Source organism: Mytilus edulis, chromosome 1 (genome assembly GCF_963676685.1).
Source record: "Mytilus edulis chromosome 1, xbMytEdul2.2, whole genome shotgun sequence".
NCBI classification, from domain to species: Eukaryota; Metazoa; Mollusca; class Bivalvia; order Mytilida; family Mytilidae; genus Mytilus; species Mytilus edulis.
In genome coordinates this window covers 25,901,829-25,913,926 of record NC_092344.1, presented here as the reverse complement: position 1 = coordinate 25,913,926, position 12,098 = coordinate 25,901,829, and the positions used below count along the sequence as shown (strand labels likewise).

Below are 12,098 nucleotides of genomic sequence, written 5' to 3'. Positions count from 1 at the left end.
AAACATTTCTTAAAACAACAAATATGTTTAGATTGAAGTACACATTGATATAATGTAAACAAAACAAAGATTTTCGTACCGTGTCAGAAGAAAAATCGATCACGACCCCTTGGTTAGTACCTATATCCGCTGTACCGATGATACAAGGAGACACCAGCGAGTGGGCAAGTGTTGAAACAAAGAATGATGATACAGTAATAAGGTGGACACAGTAATGACAAAGTTAATGCTTTTTATTCTATTTTTTGTTAAAGAGACGAAAAAGAGGAACAAAATGCGAAAGACGGGCGTCACCCCATTCATCTCGGTTGGAAAATAAAAATATTAAATACCCTAAATTGGAAAAAGTGTGGCAAAGTGTGATTTTCAGTGTTTTTCCCCCCTTTTAACTCAATAACTGTATCGTCTACGTAAAATCCGTTGCCATTACCGAAAAGGATCAAAATAAGTACCACAAAGGTAAAATCTAATTGGACGAAAAATTAAATCTAAAACACTTCATCAGGAATCAACCCCTTATATCTCAGAAATCGTTAACGCTACTCCAAATCTGTTGACATACTAGTACTAATGTTTCAGAATTTTATTAGCAATTAAAAAAATCTTTATTAAAATAAGTTGAAAATAAACAATCTGTATATGCCAATATGTGCTCATTGTTGAATACCGTATGGTGACCTATAGTCATTAGTTTCTGTGTAATTTGGTCTGTTGTGGAGAGTTGTCTCATTAGCAAAGATACCACTTTTTCATTTTTTATAATTTCCCACATAGCCATTTCGCATTTTGTGGGCACTACGTCGACTAAGCTTGCAGTCTTCGAAATTGGGTATTTTCTCACATAATTGGCGTTTTCTATGGAAAAAAGATTGGTTCAAAGACAAATTAAAAGTCCTATCACACATATTTCCGACTTGGTATGGTTGTAGAGGAGTTGCGACTCAATGAAATCGGTCTACTCCTTTAGTAGCACAGATTATATGATATACTAGATGTAATATCATTGTACATATTCAATACTACATTATACATCTTACCATTTACAGATTAATATTATTCAATAACATTTTATAAAACAAACCATCTCGCCATAGTATGCATCAGTAGATAATTGTATAGCTATTGTTATGAAATATTTTTGAAACAGACTGTGATTTCAATGGTGTCTTTTGCAATAAATAGAAATAAGCAGCTGTGGTATGAGAGCCACTGAGACAACTCTCCATCCAAGTCATAATTTGTAAGAGGAAACAATTATAGGTCATAGTACGACCTTCAACACGGAGCCTATGCTTAAACCGAATAGCAAGTTATAAAAGGCTCTTATTTGTTATCATTTTCTCCACAGCCGGAGATTTCTTCAACTAGATCCTGTATCAACTGATTTTAATCTTCAACCGAAATGTTTGAAACGTTGATTTTGTTAAATTGCTTTGTCTCATTTTCCCTATCAATTGCACTTTCGCTAGCGATAGACACATATTTGAGCCGGGTTAATAATTTACAGAAGCAGATCGGAATCAGTTATGACGTAGACAGTAATCATTCTAATCGTAATCATGTTCATTGACCATAACGACGATGAAAGCACATCATATAATGACGTTTCGACATCATATAATGAAGTAAACCTAACCACATAATATAAGATTACAAGCACATAATATAATGACACAACCACATCATATAAAGATGTTTGCACGTAATATAAGGGAAACTGCACATCATATAAGGATATGTACACACCATATAAGGATCTTTGCACATCATATAAGTATATTTGCACATCATATAAGGATCTTTGCACATAATATAAGTACATTTGCACATCATGTAATAATGTTTGCACATCATATAAGAATGTTTGCACATCATATAAGAATGTTTGCACATCATATAAGTATATTTGCACATCATATAAGTATATTTGCACATCATATGAGTATGTATGCACATCATATAAGTATGTTTGCACATACTATAATGATGTTTGCACATCAAATAAGGATATTGGCACATCATATAAGGATATTTGCACATCATATAAAGGTGTTTGCACATCATATAATGACAAGTGCACATAATATAATGACAAGTGCACATCATATAAAGGTAAAAACACAGCATATAAAGGTAAATGCACATCATATAAAGGTAAATGCACATCATATAATGAAAATGGTCATAGCAAGACAGTTTTGGCGTTCCATACCATACCATTTGTTTTTGGATTACCATACCATTGATATTTTGCCTTGATTCTCAATGTGGTCCTAATCATACCTTGGTACCTGCAGCAGGAATAGTATGACATAATGATATCACTTTTTCAACAAGATCCCATGGTACAACAAGTCTGAAAGAAATGATACATAGAGAATAATACATGGCAAAATCCGTATCATATGTCGTATCATCCCGAGACATCAATATCAGCCCAAGGGCCTTTAGGCCCGAGGGATGATATTGGTCGAGGGTGATACGGCATGTGATACGGATTTTGCCATGTATTATACACTTTATCATATATTTCAACAGAAGAGTATTATATTATATGAACTGTTTTCTGATCCATAGCACTGGGTTACCTTCAGTTCTACTTTTGTCTTGTTTCAAAGGCCTTAAAAGAACTGCTCAATTACTTATCCGAAGCCCCTGGGTTACCTTACAATTTGCGTGCTGTTGTTTTAAAAATATTTTGTTTATTATTGTATTAATTTGTGTGTTTTGTATTTTTCATAGTTGCATTTAGTGTGCCAAAAAATAGGAAAACTTGACGTTCGTGACGTCACATACAATATGAAAACTCGACGTTCGTGACGTCACATACCAAACAATGACGTCATTCCAAAAATTTACCTATTTTGAGGACAATTTTTCTTAAGCAAAAAAAACCAAAAAAACTTTATTTAAAAAAAAAAAAAAAAAAAAAAGTTGGGGTGTGATAAAGGGTAGGGGTGTGATAAAGGGTATGCGATAAAGGGTAGGGGTGTGATAAAGGGTATGCGATAAAGGGTGCGCATCAAAGTTGCGCGATATGGATTAAACAGCAGGCTATTTATCACATATGCAAAACTACTGTATTTACCACTAAACATATGATAAAAGATTTTAAACCTTTAATATACAATTTTATTTGGAATGGTAAAAGAGACAGAATAAAAAGATCGACACTTCAAATGATATTTTGGAATGTATACTTAAGATGACAGACATTGATGATTACATACATTAACTGGATTCTCAAATTAAGTGAAAATAAAAATGATAACTTGACAATTATTCCCATATCTTACTTCAACAAATTAGGAAACACTTTGCTTGTATCTAAAGCCTCGGTCAGACCTTACCGGATAGCTCGAACGGACGCCTAACGGATAATTTTTTTTCAATCCGTTCATGTCCGTTAGACGTCCGTTCTTATCCGTTAGACGTCCGTCCATATCCGTTGCATGTCCGTTAAGCGTACGTTTTATCCGTCGACGTCCGGTCTGTCCGGTGGAAAATTTTGAGCATGTTCAAAACCTATGAACGGACGTCCAACGGATGAATTGTCCGTTGAACGTCCCTTAGGCGTCCGTTTTGTACGGTACTCTACCGTTTCGTTTCCGTTTTGTTTCTGTTACGTGTCCGTTATACATCCGTAGGAGGTCTGGAATATAAATTCACCAACGGACTTCTAATGGACGTTTAACGGATAACACGGATGTTGAACGGATGAGAAACGGACTTCTACCGGACGTATAACGGATAAAACGGATGATGAACGGACCTGAAACGGATAAATGCCAATTGAAAATTTCGCGTCACAAATGCCAATTATTGGTATGTCTGATTTCTTAAGGTTCATTAATTCTTATTATTCATAATCGATCTTAGAGTAAGGCCACGATTTCACAATCAAGCAGCTGTTATTCACGCAAGAAACTGCTCTTTGGCGGCATTTTGAGGAAACAAACCAAAACCAGTTACACAGAAATATTTTGAATATATATACGATTTACATGTTATATTATTGTCGCCTTTGATTTTTCTGTATATCTTGTTCATCCGTTTTATCCGGTACGCTTCCGTTAGGTGTCTATTTTATGCGGTACTCATCCGTTGAATGTACGTACGACATCCGTTCTGTCCGGTACGTGTCCGTTGCATATCCGGTGTGTGTCCGTTATGCATCCGTAACACGTCCGTTTTATTCGGTCAGTACATCAATGGACTCCCAACGGATAACAATTTGGTCAACGGAAAACTTTTATTTTCATCCGTTAGGCGTCCATTCGTGCTATCCGGTAAGGTGTGACCGAAGCTTTAAATGAATGTATAGAGTATAAACGACATTGATAAAGTAAGTTACAATATTTAACTAACATCTATAGACAACTAATTTAAGATTGGATAAGTGTAAAAGGAGATAACATGAAGTATCCGAACATTTTCTTGAAATTAGAAAACAAGTTTTGTGGGGAAACGATACTATTCGTTTTAATGGAAAATGCTTAAATATAGAAAATTTGATAAATAAAGGCAACAGTAGTATGCCGATGTTCAAAACTCATAAATCGATAGAAAAAAACAAATCCGGGTCACAAACCAAAACCGAGGTAAACGCATTAAATATAACAGGAGAATGACGACACAACATTAAAATGTAACACACACAGAAAAGAACGAAGCATTAGATAAAATCCGATGAGAATACAAATATAACATCAAAACTAAATACATAAATTTGGAATAGAAAAGTATAGTGACACGTCTTATATTGATGTGAATTCACACTCAAATATAAGAGGGTAACAAACGACACAAAAGAAACACAACGTTAAAATGTATCACACCTAGAAACGAACTATAATTCAACAATGACAATATTCCTGACGTTGGTACAGGACATTTTTTAAAAGAAAAAATGGAAGGTTGTGGCATGCCGAACCTCCCGCTTCAATGAACATGTTAAATATAATATTAAAATGACAACACAACATTACATGGCTACAATACAAATGAATAGGAGAACATATTTGACAAAGAAACACACGAATAATAGCTTACAAAAGGCACTAGGTTTAAAATTTAATACGCCAGAAGTAATAAGTGACATCATGGACATTATTAATATAATGAGATGATTGATGAACAGGGTAATATCTCTGAAACGATCATCTTACCTAAACTTAAATATAAACAAAATTGGATAAGGCAAATATATATGTCAAAAAAACCAGAAAAAAAAACCAATTGATTGGGACACAACACATCGTACTGAAGATTCTATTAAAACAAAAGTTAAATCTGGTAGTGACTAAAAACATACTCACAGGACAATTACTCCCGTAATGATCAGGAAAGACCTCATTGAAATATTCACACTGAAAGAAAGGTGGTTTAGACCAGATATTTTTCTCATTTGGGAACAAATATTTTAGGAACATTTAAGTTATAAATTGAATTGGTTTTTATTGTACGATATCTCACTGATATTAGATTGAAATATTTAGATGGAAACTTATTCACTACATAATGCCAAGTTATGAACTTTTTCATAAGTCGAAAATTACTAAGGACAACTTATGTAAGCATTGTAAAAAAAAAATGACTATGAATAAATACATAGATACCCGGACTAAATTTTGTATATACTTCAGACGCACGTTTCGTCTACAAAAGACTCATCAGTGACGCTCGAATAAAAAAAGTTAAAAAAAGGCCAAATAAAGTACGGAGTTGAAGAGCATTGTGGACCAACATTCCTAAAAGTTTTGCCAAATCCAGCTAAGGTAATCTATGCCTGAGGTAGAAAAGCTTTAGTATTTCAAAAATTCTAAATTTTGTAAACAGTTAATTTATAAATATAACCATATCAATGAGAATTCATGTCAGCACATGATACCCTCGGGGAATTCAATCTCCATCAGCAGTGGCATCGACCCAGTGGTTGTAAATAAACTTATATATACCAGGACTACATTTTGTATATACGCCAGACGAGCGTTTTGTCTACAAAAGACTCATCAGTGACGCTGGAATCCAAAAAAGTAAAAAAAAAAGGCCAAATAAAGTACGAAGTTGAACATTGATTTTGTCAATTGCTCATTTAATAATTACTTTTTAAAATAGTAATGAAATTAATGAAAACCCTTGATATTGAAAAGAACATTATAACCTAGAAAATTTAGTAACAGGGTACACCATTGAAGATACTGCATACTTTGATATAAATTACATATTTACTATAGTATTCTTCTCAAGAAACAAAGCATATTTTTTCTCAGAATAAATAATTTTGATAACAAAAAAAAAAGATCAGATAATTCTAAAACCAAATAGATTCGTTGCAAAGATCAAATGAATCAGGATTAATCTTTGAACGAAGCACTGAAAATTGTGTACAAAATTTGTTTCTTGTACACAAGCCAAATATGGTAATATTTATTATCGGGTTCAAGCATGCATGTCGAAGATACACAATCTATGTTTGTAAGCATTTTCAGTCATGCAAAAGTTACCACATGTGAATTATACTGTTTTTTTTTTTTTTTATATTTCAAAAATGTGTATTTACAACGGTTTAAAAGAATTTTACGGTATAAATGTATCCATACGATAATTAATTATTGTGGAAAAAAATTGTCTAATCTCAGATGACTGTTTTAACTTAAACTTTACTTTATACTTCAATTACCTGAGCATTAAATATTAAATATACCTTTCGGCATAAAGGAAATCAATAGATAACTACAGAGAACTTGAATACTCACCACATATAATCACATAAGTTAAATCCTACTAATAATAATACTATTTAGACGACACATGTCTCGTTTCTCGTTTTGTTTATATAGATTAGACCGTTGGTTTTCCCGTTTGAATGGTTTTACACTAGTAATTGTGGGGCCCTTTATAGCTTGTTGTTCGGTGTGAGCCAAGGCTCCGTGTTGAAGGCCGTACTTTAACCTATAATGGTTTACTTTTTAAATTGTTATTTGTATGGAGAGTTGTCTCATTGACACTCACACCACATCTTCCTATATATATGTATCAAGAAACAACACTGTGCCCAATATTAATGAAACACCGATCATACCGATAACAAAGTTGATTCCGGAAAACAAAGTCCCAAATAAAAATAATAAAAAGAGAGAAAGAAAATGAAAAGAAAAAAACATGTAATATTCGTTATCAAATAATTTATCAGATATATTGTATGAAATGGTATGGGCTTTGCTTATTATTGAAGGCGACCTATATTTGTTAATTTTTGTGTCATTTTGTCTCTAGTGGAAAGTTGTCTCATTGTCGATCATACCATATTTTTTTGTATTTACAAAGTTGACTATCAATTTAAGCAACAACTCGGCAAACGTGGCTTTTATTGTTTTTAAAACAAAACAAAACAAACCGGACATAGTTTTATAATACAGTTAATTGCTATCTTAGTTTGATATTAATAAGTATTAAAATGTGCTTTGTTATTTAATGCAATATCAGTATTTAGTTCAAATATATAATCTTTAATCAATCCTAATTCTATCTTATTCATTCTAATGTGACGTCATTTTTCATTTTTTGATGATCTGTTTTACAAATTCAAATGACGTCATTTTTTCGTCATTTTTCACAGTCTCAAATAGGACATCACTTGGCGTTGAGGTTTAAACTTATTCGGATGTGTCTACTTTTGTTTTTCAAATGTCTGGTATTGTAAATGTATTTCAGTTGCTTCCTGTAATAAGTTAATACTTCAGTTTTATCATGTACATCTTTTGAATAGTCATTTTATAAAATTTACTATTTGCAAAAGTATAAATTATTCTTAATAATAGGGATGTTCTGGTAACTAACAGAAAACCCTTGCCTTTTTTGGCACAACTTTTTTTATCTTTTGGTCCTCGATGCTGTTCAACTTTTTACTTGTTTCGGCTTTCAAACTTTTGTATCTGGGCGTCACATGTAGGTCTTGTGTGGACAAAATGCACTTCTGGCGTATTCAAATTTTGAACTTGTTGCCTTTTGTTGGCTGTTGTTCGTGTGATTCTTTGTCAATTGTGTTCTCCAATTTATTTATATTGTAGTCCTGTGTTGTCATTTTGATGTTATATTTCACATGGCCATTAAAGTGCGAGGTTTGGCATGCCACAAAACCAGGTTCAACCCACCATTTTTTCCTTTAAAAATGCCCTGTACCAAATCAGGAATATGGCCATTGTTATACTATAGTTCGTTTCTGTGTGTATTACATTATAACGTTGTGTCGTTTGTTTTCTCTTATTTTTGAGTGTAAATTCACATTGCGATAAGACGTGTCACGGTACTTGTCTATCCCAAATTCATGTATTTGGTTTTGATGTTATATATGTGTTATATTTGTTATTCTCGTGGGATTTTGTCTATGTGTGTTACATTTTAGTGTTATGTCGTTGTTCTCCTCTTATATTCAATGCGTTTCCCTCGGTTTTAGTTTGTTACCCCGATTTTGTTTTTTGTCCATGGATTTATGAGTTTTGAACAGCGGTATACTACTGTTGCTTTTATTTATACAATCAACTCTAATGGAATTAGTTCTTTAGATTGTATGACGTTATCTGTCTATATAAGATGTTCTTTTTTTCATATCTAATGATCAACTTAAGTTTGTTTTTTCTGTAGATACAGAACCAATACCTAGTGGTAACTATGCAGTATACTGTTCCAATACAAGTAGCTCACGGTCTGGGTCTCACAGTATTGAGCTATACAAGTATAAACGTCCGACTGGATATATACTTGTGCATGCCGTTTGTAGATATATTATGTTTGTACCACCTGTAGTAAATGGTATGCGAAATATAGATATATGTGAAATTGAAATTGCAGGTAAGTTTCACATGTGGTATTGTTTCTGTTAATAAAGAATAACACTTTTTATATAAGCTATATATGATAATTGTGGTATGTGCTTTCCCTTTATCATAACACATTGTACGGTCTCCACGAAATTAATATATACTACTTCTAACTAAGTTCATAAAATTGATATCGCGAGGAACAGTGTTAGTACAAAGATACATGTACATGTACAGTGTGTAAGCTACAAAAACAGGACATAACATGTTCCACTTATGAGTTACACATTTTATATAAGGTAAATTCCTTACGAAAGTTTCATTTACCAAGAAAGGTGAACACAGGTGAATGCTATTTATATCTTTTATATATATTTCATATTACGCACAGGATGTCCTGTAGGAAATTATGGAGATGCTTGTAAAAATGTATGTTACTGTATAGAACCATGTGATCTAGACACGGGGCGTTGTATGTCTGGTTGTCTAAATGGATGGATGGGGGAGAAATGTGACCAAGGTAAAACATTTTCTTAATTTAAAGCTTCGAAGTATGCAACACGGAAATTCGACACGACGTTGCCTATAAATAATTTTCTTTTATTCATGAGCTCTTTGTGTTTTGATTATTTTTTAATTTTTTAAATGTTTTGGTTCGGAGCAGCAACGAAGAGACATTTCTTGTAAAAGTGGACACCTGGTGCAGAACAAAATGATATTATAAAGGTTATTTTAATCCAGTAATATTATAATTTGTAAAAAAGAAGAGCCTATATTAGTTTAGAGCTAGGTTCAGATAATGATTTATGATCAAGAGATTCATGAAATTTGTGGCAAACCTTTTTGTATGTTTTGTAAACTTCTTCCAGGGATATAGGACAATTCAAACATGCTTAGTATATATTACTTTTTCAGACATACATATAAATATCACCGCAATCTATAGAATTAATTCTTCAAACAGGCCCTTGTCTTTCAATTCCTTTTTTAAAAATATCACTAAAATATAATACTAAAATGTTTACTTTGAATTATTAAGAATACAGATAAAAATTTCCAATGTAGGTTAAAATTTATTACATTCCAGTTACCAATCTCAATGACCAAATGCACATGTCTACAATGACTATCTCTTCAGTAATACTCGAGGTTCAAATGTTTATAAATGGGGACCTAAGCTAAATATTTAAACCTGATAAACAAAAATATTAAAACAGAATAACTCATGTCTAGCATACGTTTGCATTTATATATATGATAGAAATAAAAAAAAATATATCTCAACTGTTAACAATGTTGTGTAAAAACTATTTTATTAATCTACAAACTGAAAGCATTTCACATTTTTTTTTAAACAAACAAAAACTGTGTATATACCTTTATATTAAAAAGTTTAAGTTTACAGACGCAAAAGTCGAATTCGCCTTTGCTGCAAAGTAGTTTTGTTTTCATGCTTTTTAACAGCTCTATAATATTGTAAGAGACTGACAATCATTTATGGTCTGTTTTCTTTTAACAGCTTGTATTACTGGATACTTTGGAAACGATTGTAGTAGGAAGTGTTCTGAAAACTGTGTAAGTCAACACTGTCATCATGTTACTGGTGAATGCATTGGAGGTTGTAAAGAAGGATGGGAAGGATATAACTGCACACAAGGTTTGCTAATAAAAATGATTACCTAATAAAGTATACGTGTGCGTTTATTCATGGTCACACACTGACCATGCTGACAGTTCATTTTCTATGTGGTCCCTTTAATTTACGTATGGCACACTCAGAGCACACATTTATATTGCAAAAAAACCAACATCTATCTACTGAATGATATGATGTATGAACTATTGAAACTACATGTAGAGTGTCAGAATCACTAGAAGGGACTTGAAATGATAACCAATTCATCGTATGGACATTATTTCCTATCTCTTATATGGTATATACCACCTATAATCAGTTATAATGCAAATTTGATTGACTAAAGATCGTGCAACTGAAACCATATTTTATATATTCATCTGAAAAGTTATTATTACTTTCTTTGTCTATTAAATCAATGTTGCTGGTTTTGTGCAGTAAATGCACATTTTTGGGTCCATATTTTTATTTTTATAATCTTATTGAAAAAGCATTGTTATGGTGTACTTTCCATTTAACAAAAGTCTATGTATTGACTGATTGACTTGTCATTGACTTGTCAATTAACAAAGTGTTGACCAGATACCTTATGGATTTTTCAGATTATCTTTTGATTTTCAAATCTAGATGGAAACAACTCTTATTTGATTAAAGTGTATGACAACTATAATGTGGAGTTATCATACGATGTATACCTTTCCAGACCGTCTGAGTATTGTCTTACAAAATAAGCAACGTGTCTGTTGATTGATCAGTTCGTTATTATTGTTATTCAATGATGAAGTAAATGTGTGTTGTTTCCTTATGTGATTATCCATTGATGACACGACATAAAAAAACATTGCCGGACGACATAAAAAAAAAAGATTTACACACTTTTGAAGATCATTAAAAAAGAAACCGAAGTACACAAAACACAGCATTAAATACTTAAGAAAAAAACCTGAGGTGATCTGGACTAAGCATATAAAGCTCTACATGGGGAACACGTCGTGTTACTTTTAATAGTACAAATCCAGTGTTTCTTCTTATTCAGTGGGTCACGTTCGCAATCAGGGGACATGAATATAGTTACCAAATTAAGGGGAAATCGACTATCATCTGTCATCTTGGTTTAATAACTACCTTTTAATCATCAACCGCGTATCAAGCAAATCTTACTAGGGAATTCAAGCACCCTGCAGTAAGGTTCGCAATTTGGAAGCTGATATGATATATTTTGTCATACAGTTTTGCTTTAAACCGACACTAATTGTCAATTTCTAAATGTAAGTAAAGTTGTGAGGTAGACTTTTTATAATTTCCTGTTACAAAAATTTGAAATTTACGAAAAACTAGGGATTTTCTGATCCCAGGAATAGATTATCTAAGCCATATTTGGCACAACTTTTAGGAATTTTAAGTCCTCAATGTTCTTCAACTTTGTACTGGTTTGGCTTTTTTACTTTTTTGATATGAGAGTCACTGGTGAGTCTTGTATTGACGAAACGCGCGTTTGGCGTATTAAATTATAATTCTGGTACCTTTGATAACTCTTAATTGTATCTGCTGTACTCATTATCTCAAGCACGAAGGGGTACACACGTTAAAAAAAGTAACCAAATTTCGAATCATTTAACGAAAGATCATCATCTTTGTGG

The 12,098-nt window shown here is 32.5% G+C and overlaps 1 protein-coding gene and 1 long non-coding RNA gene across 2 annotated transcripts in view; one reads left to right on the top strand and one right to left on the bottom strand.

The window, feature by feature from the left end:
• LOC139528698 (uncharacterized) overlaps window positions 1–12,098 on the bottom strand; it is a 493,302-nt gene that overhangs the window by 364,781 nt on the left and 116,423 nt on the right. The window lies entirely within an intron of this gene.
• Window positions 1–12,098, top strand: part of LOC139528679 (receptor-type tyrosine-protein phosphatase mu-like) — a 154,172-nt gene that overhangs the window by 59,870 nt on the left and 82,204 nt on the right. The window contains exons 7-9 of the mRNA XM_071324801.1: window positions 8,647–8,853; window positions 9,214–9,342; window positions 10,342–10,479. Coding sequence (XP_071180902.1) covers window positions 8,647–8,853; window positions 9,214–9,342; window positions 10,342–10,479 — 474 coding nt within the window. The remainder of the gene's footprint in view (window positions 1–8,646; window positions 8,854–9,213; window positions 9,343–10,341; window positions 10,480–12,098) is intronic.